This window comes from Hemitrygon akajei, unplaced genomic scaffold, assembly GCF_048418815.1.
Source record: "Hemitrygon akajei unplaced genomic scaffold, sHemAka1.3 Scf000050, whole genome shotgun sequence".
Classification (NCBI taxonomy): domain Eukaryota; kingdom Metazoa; phylum Chordata; class Chondrichthyes; order Myliobatiformes; family Dasyatidae; genus Hemitrygon; species Hemitrygon akajei.
Window position 1 is genome coordinate 6,498,376 of NW_027331936.1, and position 24,474 is coordinate 6,522,849.

Sequence of the window (24,474 nt, forward strand, 5' to 3'; positions counted from 1 at the left end):
TCACTCTCACAACCCCAGATCCATTGATGTCAATAGGGGTTATCCTGTCTCCATTCAGATTGTTTTTGCAACATTACAACCAGCTACTTTGTTTTTGCGACATTGAGGGAGAGGTTGTTTTCTTGACACCACTGTGTCGGGGTGATGACTTCTTCTCTGTAGGCTGCCTCGTTATTATTTGAGATTTGGCCAATCAATGTAGTATCATTAGATAATTTAATTAGCAGATTGGAGCTGTGGCTGGCGACACTGTCATGTGTCTACAGAGAGTAAAGGAGAGAGCTTAGGACACAGCCCGGAGGGGCACCTATGTTGAAGGTCAGAGGGGCAGAGGTGAGGGAACCCACTCTTACCACTTGCAGGCGATCTGACAGGAACTCCACGATCCAGCTGCACAAGGCAGGGTCAAGGCCGAGGTCTCTCAGCTTCTTCTCGAGCCTGGAGGTAATTATGGTGTTGCATGCTGAACTGCAGTACAAGAACAGCATTCTCACATAAGCATCCTTCTCCAGATGTTTAAAGACGGTGTGCAGAGTAGTGTCCACTGTGTCATCTGTCGATCGGTTGTGTCGGTAGGTGAATTATAGGGGGTTCCGTGTGGGTGGCAGCCTGCTGCAGATGTAGTCCATGAACAGCCTCTCAAAGCATTTGCTTATTATTGAGGTGAGTGAGACAGAACACCAGACGTTCAGACATGTTGCCTTAGTCGTTTTAGGTACAGGGACAATGGTGCATGTTTTGAAGCAGGAGGGAACTCTACACTGGGAGAGGGTGAGATTAAAAATATCCGTAAACACACCTGCCAGTTAGGCCTTGCACATCCTGTGTACCCGCCCTGGGATGCCGTTCGGTCCCGCAACCTTGCAACTGTCCACTCCTTAGAAACACCTGCGAAATTCAGCCTCAGAGATGACCAAGGTGCAGGTCACTTTGGCAGCTATCCTCGGGGGCTCAGGGTTGGCGATATCGAACAGAGCGTAAAAAAAGATTTGGTCATCTAGGAGAGAGGCAGCACCACTGTGCTTAGATTTGAAGTCTGCGATGGTGTGCAGACTTTGCCATAAGCTGTGTGTGTTCTTTGTGGAGAGTGGAGCCTGAATCCTGTCTCTGTGTTGTCGTTTCGCTCTCTGGATGACATTGCACAGATCGGAGCTGAATTTCTTGAGCTCCTGCTGATCACCGGCAATGTAAGCTCTCGGTCACGCGGCAAGTGCTATTCACACGGAACTGTTGATCCAAACTTTCTGGTTTGGGCAGTCCTGACCGGCTTCTGGTGGAAAACATCCCCCCTCTATGATAATAACACACAGCTGGGGGACGTTGTTATCAGACAGTTGTGATAATAACAGCCGTGTACTCCCTCGGCAGCCAGAAAGGTTTACACAGCAGCACCAGGTACACCAGGTCCGGGGAACAAAAGGATTTGAGGGCATGGACATTCCGGGGTTCCACCAAACATTAATGACCAGGAAGCATACTCTAAATCCTTTTCTCTTCGTGTGTGTGTGTGTGTGTGTGTGTGTGTGTGTGTGTGTGTGTGTGTGTGTGTGTGTGTGTGTGTGTGTGTGTGTGTGTGTGTGTGTGTGTGTGTGTGTGTGTGTGTGTGTGTGTGTGTGTGTGTGTGCGCGCGCGCGCGCGCGCGCTATGTATAAATGGTTCCTTGCTTGCGAAGATCAGGAGGGAAGAATTACTTTGGAGCGAGGGCAGGATCATTGGTGACTGTAGGGGCCAATTCTGGATCTGCGGACTGGGGAGCAGTTGAGACCCGGGGACAGCGCGGATAGGTGCATTTGGGTAGTTGAATCCTTCTTGCATCTCCTTTTCTCTTCAGCATTCGCTCTTCTGGGTTCCTCAAAATTCTTGTCTTTGTCGTGGATCAGCGGCTGCCACTCGTTGACCTCCATATTTGCCTGAGAGAGCTGCTGCTTAATTTGGTCCTTGTACCTCTTGCGCGGGGCACCACGATCTCTCTTGCCCTGACAGAGTTCTCCATAGAGTACTGCTTTCGGTAACCTGGAGTTCTCCGTGTGAGGCACGTGGCCTGTCCAATGGAGCTGGCTGAACAGCAGAATGGTTTCAGGCCCTGGAAGTTGAGCATGTAGAGCTATGCATGTCTGTGTGATTATATGAAATATTAAATGAAATAAGTTGTGCAAAAATAGAAGTAAAATAAAGAGATTAGTGAGGAACTATCGATGGGTTCAATGTCCACTCAGAAACTGGATGGCAGAGAGGTTGTTCCTGAATCGTTGAGTGTGCGCCTTACTCCGATCCTGTACAGTAGTCCCCATGAACCAGACCGTGATGCAGCCAGTTACAATGCTCTGCAAGTTACACCTGTAGAAATATTCGAGTGATGTTGGAAACTCCTGATGAAATGGTTATATGATTATATGATTCTGATTATCTAACTCCTGATTATATGGTTATATGGTTAATATAGCCACTGTTGTGCCTTATCTGTAGCGGCATCGATATATTGGTTCCAGGTTAGATACTCGGAGATATTGACAGCCAGGAATTTGAAATTGCTCACTCTTTCCACATCAGATCCCTCTATGAGGATTGGTGTGTTGTGTTCCGTCATCTTGCCTTCTCTGAAATCCACAATTAGTTCTAAGGATATACTTTAATCAACGCAAGGAGGATTCAGCACTCCGTACAAGCATATGTAATTCTGATAAGGGGTACACATCACTGAACAGTAATGAAAGCATAACCCATAAAAGTGAAGAAACTATCATAATAGTAGAAAATGTTAAGCAATGGAAGAGTCGTACTCCCCATGGTAGACATCCACACTATCTGAGCCAACTAGATGTTGACAAGGAAGTGTCGAGCCCCTGGCTCAGAGTTGGAGACCCCTTTCCAGAAACAGAAGGGATCATTGTAGCAATACAGGACACATATAGTTATCAATAATACAGAATAAAAGACCAATAGGTTCAAGACGATAAATGCTGAAAATTACAAGGGAAACCTGAAACAATCCAACACTTTACAGGATCCTGCAGTAGTTTAACTGAATCTCATTACTTGCACAAGCACTATCAAGTGGTGGACAACATTCCCAAAAATTGTGCTTAAACTACAACTGATGAAAAACACCATAACTTACTGTAAGTACAAGCCTGCTCCACCTTTAGAGTTAGAGTCCTTCATATCATACTGTGACCGATCATTATTTCAGATAGAATAATCCACGATAAACGCTCGGATATAATTTTACAGGATAAACAAGCAAAATCAACTTTTTAAATAGATGTAGCCATTCCAAACACACATAACTTACAGAAATGAATTAGTAAAAAAACACCAGAAATATGTTGAATTGAAAGGGGAAAATGAAAGACCATGGAGCACGAACAGGGTATTCATTATCCCAATCGTAATATCGATAACTAGTATCATCCCAAAGGCTTTACACAATAAACAACAAGAACAACAACTTACTTATAGAACACCTTTCATCCAAACGATGCCGTTCAAACCGCATCACAACGGGATAAAGTGCAAACTAGAAAATTAAAGACAAAATGTTGTCAGTTGTAATAAATACATCAGACTTCTGCACAGTACTGCAGTTTCAGGTGTTCTATTCTACAGTTTAGGAGCACAGATCCCAAAAAAAAACCTGACCTCCCTGGAGCGTGGGAGAATGAGGGGTGATTTAATAGAGGTGAATAAAATTATGATGGGTGTAGTTAGAGTGAATGCAAGCAGGCTTTTTCCACTGAGGCCAGGGGAGAAAAAAACAGAGGTCATGGGTTAAGGGTGAAGGAGGAAAAGTTTGAAGCGAACATTGGGGGGGGGGGGGGTCTTCTACACGCAGATAGTGGTTGGAGTGTGGAATGAGCTGCCAGATGAAAGGGTGAATGCGGTCTCACTTTTGACATTTATGAGAAACTTGGACAAGTATATGAATGAGAGGGGTATGGAGGGATATGGCCCAGATGCAGGTCAGTGGGACTAGGCAGAAAAATGGTTCGGCACAGCCAAGAAGGGCCAAACCTCCACTCAATCACTGCGATTGCAAACTACACATTTTCTTTCTTGTCATTCCGATGAGTTATAAATCAGCAACTTCAATGTGATTCTCTCCACAAATGCTGCCCGACGAGTATTTCCCGCACATTCTGCTCCTGTTTTGATGCAAGAGCAGTGGACACCTGTGAATCCCCAGTGTGCAGCTTTGCCAAAATGCACAGTGTCCTGCTCTCCATAGTTCCACACCAGATCAACATTAACATCGTCTGCAAGTGATGCAAACAATGCCTTAAATGCAGTGAAATGTTGTTTTAACGGGAGTGTGGTCAGGATTGCAATAGGATATCAGGGGAATGTTCGCCTTCACAAGTAATTACTGTCAGAATATGAGGGTTGGATATTTCCTGGGAATCACTGTTAGTTCCGGTGTCTGTGAACAGAATTTTAGTTTGTCCTAATATCCACGGAACTATGAAATTAATTCATGTAATCTCAAACACTGAATGTTGAAATGCAATTATAAAGTTCTTTGTCAGTTGAGCTATTTAACATTTTGACCATGTTCTCTGTTCCCATGGAAGATGTTCAACAGAAACACAAGGAGACCCTGCGGGCACAAACTGAAACACTGAGAGTGAACACGATACTGATGAGGGAGAAGGTGAAGGATTTCCAGCTCGTTGATCGATACGCCGAGCTCACGGTCATTTCTACTGTTCGAGATCGGAGACTGGTGGAACATGAGCTGCTGGCAAGAGGCAGAGACCACGAGGAGTGGAGAGAAACACATCTCCGTGGAGAGCTGGAAATAATCCGGACTGATCAGTTATTCCAGAGCAGCTTTTCCCGGAGTAAATCCAAGTCTGTAAGTTCGGCAGCAGTCGCCGGAGTGCCGGGAATGGGGAAAACTATAATGGTTCAAAAGATCGTTTATGACTGGGCCTCGGGGAAAATATACCAACAATTCCAGTTTGTCTTCAGTTTCAAATTCCGGGATTTAAACTCCATTAACTGCAGAATAAACCTAAGGGAACTGATTCTGGATCAATATCCTTACTTTGGGAATTTACTGAGAGAGGTCTGGAAGAACCCAGAAGGATTGCTGTTTGTATTCGATGGTTTGGATGAATTCAAACACAAAATCGATTTTGCTGACAGTCGGAGAGACACAGAACCCAGGCACCAGTGCCCAGATCCCGAGTGGTGGTGTGAAGTGTCAGACATTGTGTACAGTTTAATCCAGGGCAAGCTGCTCCCAGGGTGTTCAGTGCTGGTAACCACCCGCCCCACTGTGTTACATTTATTGAAAAAGGCGAAGATTGGTGTCCAGGCCGAAATCCTGGGATTTGTTGGTGAGGAACGGAAGGAATATTTCATCAGGCATTTTGAAGATCAGACGGTGGCAGCAGCTGTTTTCAAACACGTGCAGGAGAACGAGATCCTTTACACCATGAGCTACAACCCCTCCTACTGCTGTATCCTCGCTCTGGCACTGGGCCCCTTCTTCACACAAAGAGTCAGGGACCCACACCGAGTTCCCAAGACCATCACCCAACTGTACTCCTACTATATTTACAGCATCCTGAAAAACCACGGTCGTGAGATTGAGAACCCCCGTGATGTGTTACTCAGGGTTGGTCAGATGGCCTGCAGAGGAGTGTCCAGGAAGAAGATTGTGTTTACAGATGGAGATTTGATCAACTACAGTCTGCAACCTTCCCAGTTCCTGTCCGGGTTCCTGATGGAGCTTTTGGAGAGAGAGGATTGCGCCCGGAGCGTGCTGTACACATTCCCACACCTCACTATCCAAGAGTTTGTAGCTGCACTCGCACAATTCCTGAATCCACACCCCGGGGATATCCTGAAATTCCTCACTGAAGCCCACAACACGTCCGATGGGCGATTTGAGGTATTTCTTCGTTTTGTTGCTGGTCTCTCTTCCCCAATGACAGCTCGAGGACTGGAGGAGTTTCTGGGTCCATTTCGTCATGAAACAACCTGCCGGGTGATTGACTGGGTGAGGGAGGAGGGTAAACGCCAGAGTGAAAACACTGGGAGTGAAGCTGGTAAAAGGAGCCTCCTGAACACTTTGCACTACCTGTTTGAGTCTCAGAATCGTGGACTAGCTCAGGAAACACTGGGATCTGTGGAAAGTCTTTCATTCTATGGAATGACACTGACCCCGATTGACTGCGCAGTCCTGTCTCATGTCATCGGATTCTGTGATACAATAAAACACCTCGACCTATGGAACTGCCAAATTCAGTGTGAAGGAATCCAGCGGCTGGGACCCGTGTTGCACAAGTGCCAGGAGTTGAGGTAACTCGATTTATCTCTCACTCTGAACTGTGAGACTGTTCCATTGCGTTGTCTCAATGTAAAGGGATTTGGGTAGAACTGTAGTAAATCAGATTGTGAAGAATTGTGACAAATGCCACCCCCCATCATCATGTGTGGTCACTGTTCCCCATCCTGTCTTACCCATTACCCTTCTGCTGTCAGATCTCAGATCACAACCCCCCTTCCTGCTGTGGGATCTCTCTTCCTCATCCCCCTTCCTCCTTCAGGTTCTGTCTTCCCTTCCTTTTCCTCAGGTGGTGTCATTTCCCACCGACATTTCCCCATTCACAAATCTTCATCACTGTGGGACTTTCTCTTAGCCTTCATCCCTGCCCCTCATATCTCTCATATCAGGAACACTTTATTAACCATCGGGGAATGAGACAGAATATGTGGAGTTTACAGGGTGGAGTTTGGAAGGACAGTCTAAATTACTGACATTCGGTGAATCCCCTGGAGCTGGGCAGTGAGGGACATTGATAGTGATGGGAACTCCGATCCGTGATTTACTGAAGGGTTTAATGTTTCCTGAAATATCCGAGTGAGAGAAATTCTCTCAGACCCATGGTTTGAATCACTTTGTTCATCAATCTGTCTGTTTGTGTTTAGACTTGGGAATAATACACTGAGAGATTCAGGAGTGAAACTATTGTCTGCGGCTCTGAGGAACCCGGAGTGTAAAATACAGAAACTGTGGTAAGTACCAGACTGTGGGAGATTGTGTTTAAAGTTACTGGGTGTCTGTGAGTGAACATTAATGTGATCAGTAATTGTGTTACTGTTAAACACTGGAATTTGTACCGTCTCCTGTCTCTCTGTGTCTTTCACCGTCCCTCTCCCTCAACTCCAGGCTGATGGATGTTGATCTCACAGATTCTGATGCCGAGGATCTCACCTCCGCTCTCAGTACAAACCCATCACTGATGGAGCTGGACCTGAGTGGTAATAAAATGGGAGATTCCGGAGTGAAACTGGTGTCTGCAGCTCTGAGGAACCAAGAGTGTAAAATACAGAAACTGGGGTAAGTACCAGACTATGGGAGATTGTCTTTACAGTCACTGGGTGTCTGACACTGAACATTAATATGATCAGAAGATACATAGAAACATAGAAAACATACAGCACAATTCAATCCCTTCTGCCCACAATGCTGTACCTAACATGTCCCTATCTTAGAACTACCTAAGCTTTACCCTTAACCCTCCATTTTTCTGAGGTCAACGTAGCCATCCAGGAGTCTCTTAAAGACCCTATCGTTTCCGCCTCCAGCACCGCCGCCGGCAGCCCAATCCACGCACTCGCCACTTTGTGTAAAAAAAAACATACCAATGCCATCTCCTCTGTACCTACTTCCAAGCACCTTGAAAATATGTCCTGTCGTGCTACCCATTTCAGCCCTGGGAAAAAGACTCTGACTAACCACATAATCAATGCCTTTCATTATTTTGTACACCTCTATCAAGTAACCTGTCATCCTCTGTCGCTCCAAGAGAAAAAGCCGAGTTCACACAACCTGTTCTCATAAGGCATGCTCCCCAATCCAGGCAACATCCTCGTAAATCTCCTCTGCATCCTTACTATGGTTTTCACATCCTTCCTGTAGTGAGGCGACCAGAACTGAGCACAGTGGGGTCTGACCAGGGTCCTATATAGCTGCAGCATTAACTCTCGGCTCTTAAACTCAATCCCACGGTTGATGAAGGCAAATACACCGTATGCCTTCTTAACCACAGAGTCAACCTGCGTAGCGGCTTTGAGTGTCCTATGGACTCGGACCCCAAGAACCCTCTGATCCTCCACACTGTTAAGAGTCTTACCATTAATACTATATTCTGCCATCATATTTGACCTACCAAAATGAACCACGTCACACTTATCTGGGTTGAATTCCATCTGCCACTTTTCAGCACAGTTTTGCATCCTATCAATGTCCTACTGTAACCTCTGACAGCCCTCCACACTATCGACTCCTCCAACCTTTGTGTCATCAGAAAACTTAATAACCAATCACTCCACCTCCACATTCAGGTCATTTACAAAAATCACAAAGAGTAGGTGTCTCAGAACAGTTACCCGAGGCACACCAATGCATAACGGTCTCCATGCAGAATATGACCCATCTACAACCACTCTTTGCCTTCTGAGGGCAAGCCAGTTCTGGATCCACAAAGCAACGTGCCCTTGGAACCCATGACTCCTTCCTTTCTCAATAAGCCTTGCATGGGGTAGCTTATACCTTACAGCTCTACCTTCATCAATGTGTTTAGTCACATCCTCAGAAAATTCAATCAGACTCGTAACGCACGACCTGCCTTTGACACAGCCATGCTGACTATTCTTAATGATATTTTGCCTCTCCAAATGTCCATAAATCCTCTCTCTCAGGATCTTCTCCATCAACTTACCAACCACTGAGGTAAGACTCTCTGGTCTATAATATTGTGGGCTATATCTACTCCCTTTCTTGAATAATGGAACAACATCCTCAACCCTCCAATCCTCCGCAACCTCTCCCGTCCTCATTGATGATGCATTCCCGGAGGCTCAGCAATGTCATCCCTCGCTTCCTACTGTAGTCTGGGATACTTCCCGTCATATCCTGGTGATTTATCCAACTTGATGCTTTCCAAAAGCTCCAGCACATCCACTTTCTTAACATCTACATGCTCAAGCATTTCATACGCTGCAAGTCAAGATCCTTTTCCGTCGTAAATATTGAAGCAAATAATTCATTAAGTACCTCTACTATTTCCTCCGGTTCCATACGCACTTTTCCATTGTCAGAATTGATTGGTCCTATTTTCTCGTGTCTTATCCTCTTGCTCTTCACATACTTGTAGAATGCCTTAGGGTTTTAGAACCATAGAACCATAGAACATTACAGCACAGAAACAGGCCTTTTGGCCCTTCTTGGCTGTACCGAACCATTTTTCTGCCTAGCCCCACTGACATGCACGTGGCCATATCCCTCCAACCCCTTTCATCCATATACCTGTCCAAGTTTTTATTAAATGTCAAAAGTGAGCCCGCATTCACCACTTCATCTGGCCGCTCTTTCCACACTCCCACCACTCACTACGTGACGAAGCCCCCCACAATGTTCCCTTTAAACTTTTCCCCCTTCACCCTTAACCCATGACATCTCTTTTTTTCTCCCCTGGCCTCAGTGGAAAAAGCCTGCTTGCATTCACTCTAACTACACCCATCATAATTTTATACACCTCTATCAAATCACCCCTCATTCTCCTACGCTCCAGGGAATAAATTTCTAAACTATTCAACCTTTCTCTGTAACTCAGTTTCTCAAGTCCTGGCAACATCCTTGTAAACCTTCTCTGCACTCTTTCAATCTTATTAATACCCTTCCTGTAATTAGGTGACCAAAACTGCGCACAATACTGCAAATTTGGTCTCATCAATGTCTTATAGAACCTTACCATTACATTCCAATTCTTGTACTCAATATTCTGATTTATAAGGGGCAATGACCCAAAAGCTCTTTTTACAACCTTATCTACTTGTGACGCCACTTTTAGGGAATTATGTATCTGTACTCCCAGATCCCTCTGTTCTACTGCATTCCTCAGTGTCCTACCATTTACCTTGTATGTTCTACTTTGGTTTAACCTTCCGAAGTGCAATACCTCAAACCTGTCCACATTAAACTCCATCTGCTATTTTTCAGCCCATTCCTCCAACTGGTCCAAATCGCTCTGCAAGCTTTGAAAACCTTCCTCGCTGTCCACTACACCTCCAATCTTTGTATCATCAGCAAATCTGCTGGTCTAATTTGCCATATTATCGTCCAGATCATTGTTATAGATGACAAATCACAATGGACCCAGCACTGATCCCTGTGGCACACCACTAGTCACAGACCTCGACTCAGAATAGCAATCCACCACTTGTCATGGTCCTGGATGGCATTTCTCACGTTTTCCCTGCGCATCCACCCTACCTTCCACGTCTCCCAAGTTAAACCAGTCTCGGTCAGCCCCCTGGGTCCACCGCCCGATACTCCCCCACCAGCCCGAATCATTGACAACCATCCGGCTTACACAGACCGACGACTATTGGATGTACGCCGAAGGGGCAAAGGATTCCAGTACGGTGGATTGGGAAGGGTATGGTCCAGGGGAGCCTTCCTGGGTTCCCCGCTCATTTATCCTGGACCCTTCCCTCATCCAAGACTTTTATCGGGACCAACCCGCCAAGGCGGGAAAGCCTCCGGGAGGCTCCCTTTGAGCAGGCGGTACTGTCATGGTCCTGGCTGGCATTTCCCACGTTTTCCCTTTTTCTCCCTAATTGGTCCTTAATCCCCACGCTTGATTCCCAATCCTTCCCAATTCCCTCAATCACCAGCACCTGGTTTCCATTAGCCACCAAAGGATAAGACTCCGACAGCTCCGGTCAGCCCTTGTCAGATTGTTGGTCGACTCTCAGAGTGAGAGGAACCTTGCTTCAAGTCTTCAACCCTGTATCTCTCCGTAAACCAAGTCCTGACTCAGCCTGGTCCCGATTCTGCACTCGCTGCGGAGATTCTACCTCCTGATCCTTCCTCCGCGTCGGAGTCCTGCACTTGGGTCCGTTTTCCTGCCACATCCTTGTCACAGAACAATCTGGACAGCCATGAACCCACTGGACTCGGATCCCATGCAACAGGCCCTCGCCAGCCAGGGCCAGTTACTGTGCACCCACGACCAATTGCTCCGGGAAGTTACGGAACACCTCCATACGCTGGCCACAAGTGTGGGGAAGGTCAGTGAACAGGTGGACCAGATGTCCGTGTTCCTTAGTCCGCCACACCGCCGCCCCCCGAAAACTCCGGCCGACCCATCCGGGCATCCTGGGCCGTCTGTGCCCCTGGAACCGGCAACAAGATCCTCTCGAGAGCCGTATGTTCCGGAGCCAGAACCCCACGCGGGAGACCTAGGGAGGTGTAGGGCATTCCGACTGCAATGCTCCCTGGTTTTCGTGCAACAGCCACGAACATACGAAGCAGACACGTCGAAGATCGCGTACGTCATAGATAGATAGATAGATACTTTATTCATCCCCATGGGGAAATTCAACCTTTTTTCCAATGTCCCATACACTTGTTTTTTATCAAAAACTAATTACATACAATACTTAACTCAGTAAAAATATGATATGCATCTAAATCACTAACTCAAAAAGCATTAATAATAGCTTTAAAAAAAAAGTTCTTAAGTCCTGGCGGTTGAATTGTAAAGCCTAATGGCATTGGGGAGTATTGACCTCTTCATCCTGTCTGAGCAGCATTGCATCGATAGTAACCTGTCGCTGAAACTGCTTCTCTGTCTCTGGATGGTGCTATGTAGAGGATGATCAGGGTTTTCCATAATTGACCGTAGCCTACTCAGCGCCCTTCGCTCAGCTACCGATGTTAAACTCTCCAGTACTTTGCCCACGACAGAGCCCGCCTTCCTTACCAGCTTATTAAGACGTGAGGCGTCCCTCTTCTTAATGCTTCCTCCCCAACACGCCACCACAAAGAAGAGGGCGCTCTCCACAACTGACCTATAGAACATCTTCAGCATCTCACTACAGACATTGAATGACGCCAACCTTCTAAGGAAGTACAGTCGACTCTGTGCCTTCCTGCACAAGGCATCTGTGTTGGCAGTCCAGTCTAGCTTCTCGTCTAACTGTACTCCCAGATACTTGTAGGTCTTAACCTGCTCCACACATTCTCCATTAATGATCACTGGCTCCATATGAGGCCTAGGTCTCCTAAAGTCCACCACCATCTCCTTGGTCTTGGTGATATTGAGACGCAGGTAGTTTGAGTTGCACCATATCACAAAGTCCTGTATCAGTTTCCTATACTCCTCCTCCTGTCCATTCCTGACACACCCCACTATGGCCGTGTCATCAGCGAACTTCTGCACATGGCAGGACTCCGAGTTATATTGGAAGTCTGATGTGTACAGGGTGAACAGGACCGGAGAGAGTCCGGTTCCCTGCGGCGCTCCTGTGCTGCTGACCACCGTGTCAGACCTACAGTCTCCCAACCGCACATACTGAGGTCCATCTGTCAAGTAGTCCACTATCCAATCCAGTCATGGGGCTGCTGCGAGGGGATGCCCTGGCAAGGGCTACGGCTATTTGGAACAACCAACCCGAGTTCTGCGCCTCCTTCCCAACCTTCGTCTCGGAGATGCGGAAGGTTTTCAAACAGCCCCTTCACGGAAAGGACGCCGCCAGACACCTGCTGACCCTGTGTCAGGGTCCACGGAGTGCGGCTAAATATGCCATCGAATTCCGCACCCTACCAGCCGGCTCAGGATGGAACGACGAGGCCCTACGGGAGGTGTTCTGTCAGGGTCTCACAGAAAGGATTCAGGACGAACTGGCAGCGAAAGATGACACGGACAGCCTGGACGCGTTAATCTCTTTAGCGACCAGGCTGGACAACCGATTGCGGAAGCGTCGGGGGGAAAGTACTAGTCACCCAACTCCTCGGGTAAATCCACGGCCCGTTCCCTACCTTCCACCAATTCGCCTTCCTCGGCTCCCCCAAGTTTCCTTCCTGCTCCATCTGTCCACACCGTCCTGGAAGTAGAACCAATGCAGCTGGGGTGGACAATACTCCCTTCACCCCCCCGCCCCAAACCCGGATGCAGATCCCAGCCACTGTGATCTTCCAGCAACAGTCCTTGCCGCCTATCGGCCCTAGCTGATTCCGGCGCTGAGGGCAATCTGTTGGATGACGTAGCCGCCGGGGCCGGAATCCCTCGGGAACCACTCACCACCCCCTTGGAAGCCCGGGGCCTGGACGGTAGGCTGCTGACTCAGGTATCCCAGCGCACTCCGTCCTTAACACTAGTCCTGTCCGGTAACCACCACGAGAAGGTTAGATTCGATCTAATCCACTCGCCTCAAGCCCCGGTGGTACCAGGATACCCATAGCTGGACCACCACAATCCCCAGATCGATTGGACCGCCGGGAGGATAGTCAGATGGAGTCCGGCATGTCACGCCCACTGACTACAGTTGGCCCCACCTCCAGGGAGGCTCTGGCGACCCCGCCGGTCTCCGAAGACCTTGACCTCTCCAGTACACCTGCTGAATACCACGACCTGAGACAGGTGTTCAGCAAACAACGAGCAGTTGCCCTGCCTCCGCACCGCCCTAAGACTGTGCCATCGACCTTCTCCCTGGGGCCCCGCTGCCCACCAGTCGCCTCTATAATTTATCGCGACCAGAGAGGGAGGCCATGGAGAAATACATGGGCGAGACCCTCGCAGCGGGCCTCATCAGGCCCTCTTCCTCGCCTGTGGCCGCCGGGTTCTTCTTTGTGGAAAAGAAAGATGGATCGCTTCACCCCTGCGTCGATTATCGAGGCTTGAACAATATAACCATTAAGAACAAATACCCACTACCTCTCATGAGTTCAGCCTTCGACCCGCTACACGGAATGACCATCTTTTCCAAGCTGGACCTACCGAATGCCTACCACCTCGTTAGGATACGGGAAGGGGATGAGTGGAAGACAGCATTTAACACCCCTCTGGGCCATTTCGAATATCTGGTAATGCCGTTTGGCCTTACTAATTCTCCCGCCATTTTCCAGGCTTTCATCAACGATGTGTTAAGGGACTTCATTAACCGTTTCGTGTTCGTCTATCGAGACGACATTCTGATCTTTTCCCGCAGCCTGCAAGAACATGTTCGTCATGTCCGTAGAGTCCTTCAGAGGCTGTGGGAAAACCAACTGTTTGTGAAGGCAGAGAAATGTGAGTTTCTTTTCCCTTCGGTCAGCTTCATAGGATACATCATCGAAGGCGGGCAGGTGAGAGCGGACCCCGAGAAGATCCGTGCAGTGGAGGAATGGCCTAGGCCCACGACCCGCAAACAACTCCAGCGGTTCCTGGGGTTCGCGAACTTCTACCGCCGTTTTATCAGGGACTACAGTCGGGTGGCCGCCCCCCTCACCCGGCTTACCTCGCCCTCAACATCCTTTTCCTAGGACACCGAACCGGAAGCAGCATTCAGTAACTTAAAGAGACGCTTTACTACCGCCCCCATCCTGATCCATTCGGACCCGTCCCGACAAATCATCGTGCAGGTGGACGCTTCAGATTCCGGGGTAGGAGCAGCCCTGTCCCAACGGTCGGGTACGGACGAAAAGGTTCACCCGGGTGCCTTCTTTTCCCGCCGGTTGTCCCCCGCGGAACGGAATTATGATGTGGGAAATCGAGAGTTATTGGCTGTCAAACTGGCGTTGGAAGAGTGGAGGCATTGGCTAGAGGGGGCAGAGCATCCATTCGTCATCTGGACAGATTACAAAAACCTGGGGTACATTCAGACCGCCAAGCGCCTGAACTCCCGCCAGGCCCGTTGGGGATTATTCTTTGGGCGATTCAAGTTTACCATCACTTACCGCCCAGGGTCCAAGAACGGAAAACCGGACGCGCTCTCCCGCCAATATGACGCCAGGGAGGACACCTCCAGTCCAGAAACGATCATCACCCCGTCCTGCGTGGTTGCTTCCCTAACTTGGGAGATCGAGTCCGTGGTAAAAGAAGCCCAACGGAATGACCCGGACCCGGGTAAGGCACCCAGCGGCCGCCTCTATGTGCCCGAACGCGTCCGATCTCAGGTCCTCCAGTGGGGGCATGCGTCTCAGTTTGCCTGCCACCCCGGAAGTTATCGACCCCTGGCACTCTGGAGAAGATATTTTTCGTGGCTCTCCATGGAGGCAGACACCCACTCCTACGTCGCGGCATGCCCCACTTGTGCCCGGGGGAAGGCCTATCATCGGCCGCCTGCGGGATTGCTTCCCCACCTGCCTGTTCCTGACCGCAAATGGTCGCACATCGCTCTGGACTTCGTCACAGGTCTGCCCAAATCCCGAGGGAATACGGCCATCCCCACCGTGGTGGACAGATTTTCGAAGGCTGTGCATTTTGTAGGCCTACCTAACCTCCCCTCGACCCAAGAGACCGCTGACCTCCTTGTCCGCCACGTCTTCCGCCTCCGCGGAATTCCCGCCGACGTCGTCTCGGACCGAGGTCCACAGTTCGTCTCCAAGGTGTGGAGAGCATTCTGTCGAGCTTTGGGTTCATCAGTCAGCCTATCATCCAGCTTCCACCCCCAGACAAATGGACAGACGGAGCGGGCTAACCAAGACCTGGAAGCAACGTTGCGTTGCGTGACAGAAAACAACCCAGACAACTGGAGCGACCAACTCCCGTGGGACGAGTACGCCCACAACTCCCTCGTGAGTTCAGCCATAGGAAAGTCCCCGTTCGAGTGCTCACTGGGGTACCAGCCCCTGTTGTTTCCCGCACAAGAAGCAGAGATTGCAGTACCATCCGTCCGCGATCATATCGACCGGTGCCGCAGGATTTGGGACGACACACGTGCGACCCTAGCCCGCTCAGCGGATCGCTACAAGGAAACAGCCGACCGACACCGGAGCCCGGCACCGGAGTACCAACCTGGGCAGTTGGTATGGCTGTCCTTCAAAGACATTCTGCTCAAGAATGAGCATAAAAAACTCGTTCCTCGCTTCTTAGGACCGTTCAGGGGCGAACGGGTTATCAATCCTGCGGCGGTCCGATTGAAGATACCGAGTTCCCTACGCATCCAGCCTACCTTCCATGTCTGCCAAGTTAAACCAGTCTCGGTCAGCCCCCTGGGTCCACCGCCCGATACTCCCCCACCAGCCCGAATCATTGACAACCATCCGGCTTACACCGTCCGACGACTATTGGATGTGCGCCGAAGGGGCAAAGGGTTCCAGTACTTGGTGGATTGGGAAGGGTATGGTCCAGGGGAGCGTTCCTGGGTTCCCCGCTCCTTTATCCTGGATCCTTTCCTCATCCAGGACTTTTATCGGGACCATCCCGACAAGCCGGGAAAGTCGCCGGGAGGCTCCCTTTCAGCAGGCGGTACTGTCATGGTCCTGGCTGGCATTTGCCACATTTTCCCTTTTCTCCCTAATTAGTCCTTAATCCCTACACATGATTCCCAATCTTTTCCAATTCCTCTCAATCACCAGTACCTGGTTCCAATTAGCCACCAGAGGATAAGACTCTGACAGCTCCGGTCAGCCCTTGCCAGATTGTTGGTCGACTCTCAGAGAGAGAGAGAGGACCTTGCTCCTAGTCTTCAACCCCGTATCACTCCGTAAACCAAGTCTCCCACGTCCTCACAGCCTGGTCCCGATTCTACTGTCGCTACGGTGATTCTGCCTCCTGATCTTGCCTCCGCGTCCGAGTCCTGCACTTGGGTTCGTTTTCCTGCATGTCCTTGTCACATCACTACCACTCTCTGGCTTCTTCCATTGAGACAATGTCTAATCCAATTTGCTACCTCTCCATATGTACCTAGCGATAGAATCTTCCTAACTAAACTCCCTTTTGGGACCTTATCGAAGGCCTTACTGAAGTCCATGTATACAACATCCACTGTCTTCCCTTCATCCACTTTCCTGGTAACTTCCTGGAAAAACTCTAATGGATTGGTTAAACATGACCTACCACGCACAAAGCCATGCTGCCTGTTTCTAATAAGTCCCTGTCCATCCAAATACTTGTAGATCCTATCTCTTAGTATTCCTTCCAATAATTTACCTACTACAGATGTCAAACCTGCCTATAATTTCCCGGTTTACTTTTGAACCTTTTTTAAACAATGGAACTACATGAACTATCCTCCAATCCTCCGGCACCTGACCCGTGGATATCGACATTTTAAATATTTCTGCCAGGGCCCCTGCAATTTCAACAGTAGTCTCCCTCAAGGTCCGAGGGAATACCCTGTCAGGTCCTGGGGATTTATCTACTCTGATTTGCCTCAAGACAGCAAGCACCTCCTCCTCTTTAATCCGTTTAAGTTCCATGAACTCCCTACTTGTTTGCCTTGTTTCCATAGACTTCATTCCAGTTTCCTTAGTAAATACAGAATGCAATAAAAAACCATTTGATATCTCTCCCATTTATTTTGTTTCCATACATAACCGACCACTCTGATCTTTAAGAGGACCAATTTTATCCCTTACTATTCTTTTGCTCCTAACATACCTGTAGAAGCTCTCAGGATTATCCTCCACTTTAACTGCCAAAGCAACCTCATTTCTTCTTTTAGCCCTACTGATTTCTTTCTTAAGTATTTTTTTTTTTACTTTTTTGTACTCCACAAGCATCTTATTTCCTCCCTGTTGCCTATACATGTTATAGATCTCTCTCTTTTTCTTTATCAGAGTTCCAATATCCCTCGAGAAACAAGGTTCCTTATTATTATTCGTTTTGCCTTTAACCCTGACAGGAACATACAAACTCTGCACTTTCAAAATTTCTTCTTTGAAGGCCTCCCACTTACCAATCACAACCTTGCCAGAGAGAAAATTGTCACAATCTACGATTTTTAGATCCTTTCTCATTTCTTCAAATTTGGCCCTTTTCCAGTTTAGAACTTCAACCCGAGGACCAGATCTATCTTTATCCATGATCAAGTTGAAACTAATCACGTTATGATCACTGGAACCGAAATGTTCCCCTACACACACTTCCGTCACCTGCCCTAACTCATTTCCAAATAGGAGATCTAATATTGCATCCTCCCTAGTTGGTACATCTATATATTGATTTAGAAAACTTTCACAAACACATTTCACAAACTCTAACAAACAGGTCATACCTTTCCTGTTTCTCAGCTCCACTCATATAACCTCCGTAGACAAGTCCTCTAATCTTTCCTGCCGAAGCACTGCTGTAATATTTTCCCTGACTAGCAAAGCCACACCCCCCCCCCCATCCCTCTGCCTCTGTCACGCATGAAACATCGGAACCCTGGAACTTTGAGCTGACAGTCCTGCCCCTTCTGTATCCAAGTTTCAGTAATGGCTATTTCGTCATAATTCCACATGTCAATCCAGGCCCTCAGCTCATCTGCCTTTCCCACAATACTCCTTGCATTGAAATATGCACACCTCAGAAGATTGTTACCACCACACACAACCTTACTATTTATGACTTTGCATGAACTACTAACATCATTTATTTTTACCCCCGTTCCACTATCCACTCTGGTTCCCACCCCCCTGCAAATCTAGTTTAACTCTCCCTTAATCCTCTCCACTAACGCCTTCTCATGGCCCCTTCTACCTCTCCTAATTTCATTTTTAAGCTCCTAACTGCTAGCCATATAATGTTCCAGGTTCATATCTTCCAGATTTATGTATCCAAGTTCCTGCCTGATAGCCTCATAGTTCCCCTTACTCCAATTAAAGGTTTCCCTAACTTTTCTGTTACTATCTCTCTCCAAAGATCTCTCAAAAATGCTCTGCCACTGTGAGATCTGACACCTGACCAGGTTCATTTCCCAATAGCAGATCAAGTACAGCCTCCCCTCTTGTAGGCTTTTCTACATATTGTGTCACGAAACCTTCCTGAACACTCCTAACAAACTCCACCCCATCTAAACCCCTCACTCTAGGGAGATGCCAATCAATAGTTGGGAAATTAAAATCTCCCACTTCAACAACCCTGCTATTAATAACTCCTTTCCAGAATCTGTCTCCCTATCTGCTCCTCGATGTCCCTGTTACTGTTGGGTGGTCTATACAAAACACACAGTAGAGTTATTAACCCCTTCCTGTTCATAACTTCCACCCACATGGACTCCAAAGACAACCCCTCCATGACTTCCTTATTTTCTGCAGCCGTGACACAATTTCTGCTCAACAGTGTCATGCCCCCACCTCCTTTGCCTTCCTCCCTGTCCTTTCAGAAACATCTAAAACCCGGCACATGAAGTAGCCATTCCTGCCCCTGCACCATCCAAGTCTCTGTAATGGCCACAACATCAAGTTAAGTCAAGTCAAGTCACTTTTATTGTCGTTTCGACCATAACTGCTGGTACAGTACATAGTAACATTGAGACAACGTTTTTCAGGACTATGGTGTTACATGACACAGTAGAAAAAAACTAGATTGAACTACCTAATATAAAAAACAACACACAGAAAGCTACACTAGACTACAGATCTGCACAGGACTGCATAAAGTGCACACAAACAATGCAGGTATTACAATAAATAATAAGCAGGACAATAGGGCAAGGTGTCAGTCCAGGCTTCGGATATTGATGAGTCTGATAGCTTGGGGAAAGAAACTGTTACATAGTTTGGTCATGAAAGCCCGAATGCTTCGGAGCCATTTCCCAGACTGCCGGAGGGAGAAGAGATTGTATGAGGGGTGCATGGGGTCCTTCATAATGCTGTTTCCTTTGCGGATGCACCGTGTAGTGTAAGTGTACATCATAGCTCCAAGTGCTGAATCACACTTTAAGATCATACGCTTTATCCATCATACTCCTTTCATTGAAATAGACGTATCTCAAACCATTGGTCTGAGCGCGTCCCATGACCTGTGTATCCTTCCTTTCGCATTGTCTCCAAGCTTTCTCTATTTGTGAGACAACCTCCCCTTTCCTCCATCACTTCAGTTCGGTTTCCACCCCCAAACATTTCTAGTTTAAGTTCTCCCCAATAGCTTTAGCAAACATTCCCTCCAGGATATTGGTCCCTTGGGGATTCAAGTGCAACCCATCCTTTTTGTACAGGTACGCCTGCCCCAAAAGAGGTCCCAGCGATCCAGAAATCTGAATATCTGCTGCAATCCCTCATCCACGCATTCATCCTCAACCTCATCCTATTCCTATACTCACTGTCTTGTGGAACAGGCAGTGACCCCGAGATTACTGCCTTTGAGGTCCTGCTTCTCAATTCACTTCCTAACTCGCTGTGTTTTTTTTTCAGGACCTCCTCCCTTTTCCTACCTATGTCATTTGCACCAATATGTACCACGCCCTCTGGCTGTTCTCCCTCCCACCTCAGGATATCTTGGACCTGATCAGAAACATTCTGGACCCTGGCACCTCGGCGGCAAACTACCATCAGCGTTTCTTTCCTGCATCCACAGAATGGCCTGTCTGACCCACTAACAATAGAATCCCCTATCTCTGCTGCCATCCTCTTCCTTCCCCTGCTCTTCTGAGCCACAGGGCCAGACTCTGTGCCAGAGGTGTAGCCATTGTTGCTCCCCCTCCCCCATCAGTCCTCGAACAGGAGCACTTATTTTCAAGGGGTGCAGCCACCGGGGTACTCTTTAGTACCTGCTTCTTGCCCTTCCCTCTCCTGACTGTCACCAACTTCTTCAGTCTCCTATAGCCCCGGTGTGACCACCTGCCTGTAACTCCCCTCTCTCCCTGACCAGATGAAGGTCATCGAGCTGCATCTCCAGTTCCCTAACTCGGTCCCTAAGGAGCTGCAGCTCGACACACCGGGTGCAGATGTTGCCGACCAGGAGGCTGGGAGTCTCCAGGATCTCCCACATCTGACAGCGGGCACAGAAAACCAGCCTCACACACATACTCTCTGTCTGTATTGTAAACAGATAACCTACCTCGCCTCGACCCTTTATCGCCGAAGCCCCGTTGAGCCAAATCCTTCCTACTCTGTCTCCCGTTCCTCTGACGCTCGCTCTGTAAATCTGTCTTCCTTTTAAACTCTTCTCGCTGTTCTCACTGGCCGACTTGCGCAGTCATACTGAAGAAAAAATAAATCATTCATTGTGTTACTGATAAACACTGAGTATTTGTTCCGTCTCCTGTCTCTCTGTGTCCTTCACCGTCATTCTCACTCATCTCCAGGCTGAACCATGTCGTTCTCACAGATTCTGGTGCCGAGGATCTCGCCTCCGCTGTCAGTACAAACCCATCACTGACGGGGCTGAACCTGAGTGGTAATAAACTGGGAGATTCAGGAGTGAAACTGGTGTCTGCGGCTTTGAGGAACCCGGAGTGTAAAATACAGAAACTGGTGTAAGTAACAGACTGTGGGAGATCGTGTTTACAGTCACTGGGTGTCTGACACTGAACATTAATGTGATCAGTAGAAACAAAGAAACATAGAAAACCTACAGCACAGTACAGGCCCATCGGCCAACGCAGCTGTGCCGAACATGTCCCTATCTCAGAACTACCTAGGCTTTACCCATAGCCCTCTATTTTTCTGAGCTCCAAGTAGCCATCCAGGAGTCTCTTAAAGACCCTATCGTTTCCGCATCCAGCACCGCCGCCGGCAGCCCAATCCACGCACTCGCCACTTTGTGTTAAAAAAAACATACCAATAACATCTCCTCTGTACTTACTTCCAGGCACCTTGAAAATATGTCCTGTCGTGCTACCCATTTCAGCCCTGGGAAAAAGACTCTGACTAACCACATAATCAATGCCTCTCATGCTCTTGTACATTTCGCTCAGGTCAGCTCTCATCCTCTGACACTCCAAGAGAAAAGGCCGAGTTCACTCAACTTATCCTCATAAGGCATGCTCCCCAATCCAGGCAACATACTTGTAAATCTCCTCTGCATCCTTTCTATGGTTTCCATGTCTTCCTATAGTGAGGCGATCATAATTGAGCACAGTACTCCAAGTGTGGTCTGACCAGGGTCCTAAATAGACAATCAACAATAGACAATAGGTGCAGGAGTAGGCCATTCGGCCCTTCTAGCCAGCATCGCCATTCACTGTGATCATGGCTGATCGTCCACAATCAGTACCCCGTTCCTGCCCTCTCCCCATATCCCTTGACCCCGTTATCTATAGGAGCTCTATATAACTCTCTCTTGAATGCATCCAGAGACTTGGCCTCCACTGCCTTCTGGGGCATATCCACCACTCTCTGGGTGAAAAAGTTTTTCCGCATCTCAGTTCAAAATGGCCTACCCCTTATTCTTAAACTGTGGCCTCTAGTTCTGGACTCACCCATCAGCGGGAACATGCTTCCTGCCTCCAGCGTGTCCAATCCCTTAATAACCTTATATGTCTCAATCAGATCCCCTCTTATCCTTCTAAATTCCTGTGTATACAAGCCCAGTCGCTCCAATCTTTCAACATATGTCAGTCCCGCCATTCCGGGAATTAACCTCGTGAACCTACGGTGCACTCCCTCAATAGCAAGAATGTCCTTCCTCAAATTTGGAGACCAAAACTGCACACTATACTCCAGTTGGGGTCTCACCAGGGCCCTGTACAGCTGCAGAAGGACCTCTTTACTCCTATACTCAATTCCTCTTGTTATAAAGGCCAGCATGACATTAGCTTTCTTCACTGCCTGCTGTACCTGCATGCTTACTTTCATTGACTGGTGTACAAGAACACCTAGACCTCGTTGTACTTCCCCTTTTCCTAACTTGACTCCATTTAGATAGTAATCTGCCTTCCTGTTCTTGCCACCAAAGTGGATAACCTAGCATTTATCCACATTAAACTGCAACTGCCATACATTTGCCCACTCACCCAACCTGTCCAACATTATAGCTACAACATTACCTTTCGGCTCTTAAACTCAATCTCACGATATGTCTTCTTAAACACAGAGTCAATGTGCGTAGCAGCTTTGAGTGTCCTATGGACTCGGATCCCAAGATCCCTCTGATCATCCACACTGCCAAATGTCTTACCATTAATACTATATTTTGCCATCATATTTGACCTAACAAAATGAACCACCTCACACTGATCTGGGTTGAACTCCATCTGCCACTCCTCAGCCCAGTTTCGCATTCTATCAATGTCCCGTTGTAACCTCTGACAGCCCTCCACACTATCCACAACACCTCCAACCTTTGTGTCATCAGCAAATTTAATAACCCATCCCTCCACTTCCTCATCCAGGTCATTTATAAAAATCACAAAGACAAGTAGTCCCAGAACAGATCCCTGAGGCACACTACTGGTCACCAACCTCCATGCAGAATATGACCCATCTATAACCACCCTTTGCCTTCTGTGGGCAAGCCATTTCTGGATCCACAAAGCAATGTCCCCTTGGATCCCATGACTCCTTACTTTCTCAATAAACCTTGTATGGGGTACCTTATGAAATGCCTAACTGAAATACACTACATTTACTATTCTACCTTCATCAATGTGTTTAGTCACATTCTCAAAAAATTCAGTCAGGCTGGTAAGGCACGACACGCCTTTGACAAAGCCATGCTGACTATTCCTAATCATATTTTGCCTCTCCAGATGTTCATAAACCCTGCCTGTCAGGATTTTCTCCATCAACTTACCAACCACTGAAGTGAGACTCACTAGCCTATAATATCCTAGGCTATCCGTTCTCGCTTTCTTGAATAAGGGAAAAACATCCGCAACTCTCCAATCCTCCACAGCCTCTCCTGATCTCATTGATGATCCAAAGATCATTGCCAGAGGCTCAGCAATTTCCTCCCTCACTTCCCACAGTAGCCTGGGATATATCCCGTCATGTCCCAGTGACTTATCCAACTTGATGCTTTCCAAAAGCTCCAGCACACCCTCTTTCTTAATATCTACATTCTCAAGCGTTTCAGTCCACTGCAAGTTATCCCTACAATCGCCAAGATCCTTTTCCGTCATGAATACTGAAGCAGCTGATTCATTAAATACCTCTGCTATTTCCACTGGTTCCATACACACGTTTCCATTGTCACACCAGTTTGGTCCTATCCTCTCACATCTTATCCTCTTGCTCTTCACATACTTGTAGAATGCTTTGGGGTTTTCCTTAATCCCGTCCGCCAAGGCCTTCTCATGGCCCCTTCTAGTTCTCCTAATTTCATTCTTAAGCTCCTTCCTGCTAGCCTTATAATCTTCCAGATTCATATTATTATCTAGTTTTTGAACCTTTCATAAGCTCTTCTTTTCTTCCTGACTAGATTTACAACAGCCTTTGTACACCATGGATCTTGTACCTGTCCTTCTTTCTAAGTCTTATTGGAACGTACCTACTCAGAACCTCACGCAAATATCCCTTGAACACTGTTAGGTATTCAGGCAACAATAAATATATATGAGTTAGGCAAGGGTTTTTATAACAAATAACACGTTTATTAAACACTGAAAACAAACCCCCTCAAAAGTAAACAAACTCAAACATGACCGGAACTCAGCTGCTGGGCAGCTGCTCAAACAGTTCTTAATAGCTTTGCAGTCCCAAACAGTCTTCAAAACGGTGTTGAAAAAAAAAACAGTTCTTTAAAGCGGTATGCCGAAAGAAAACAGTTCTTTAGAGCGATATGCCGAAAGTTCAAAAGCTCACAGTACTTTTAAAAGGAGAGACTT

General features: G+C 47.7%; 1 protein-coding gene across 1 annotated transcript in view; it reads left to right on the top strand.

The window, feature by feature from the left end:
• Positions 1-21,187, top strand: part of LOC140721103 (NACHT, LRR and PYD domains-containing protein 3-like) — a 107,367-nt gene extending 86,180 nt beyond the window's left edge. Inside the window, exons 8-11 of the mRNA XM_073035968.1 lie at positions 4,569-6,306; positions 6,937-7,023; positions 7,178-7,348; positions 21,013-21,187. Coding sequence (XP_072892069.1) covers positions 4,569-6,306; positions 6,937-7,023; positions 7,178-7,348; positions 21,013-21,187 — 2,171 coding nt within the window. The remainder of the gene's footprint in view (positions 1-4,568; positions 6,307-6,936; positions 7,024-7,177; positions 7,349-21,012) is intronic.
• The last annotated feature ends 3,287 nt before the right edge of the window (positions 21,188-24,474 follow it).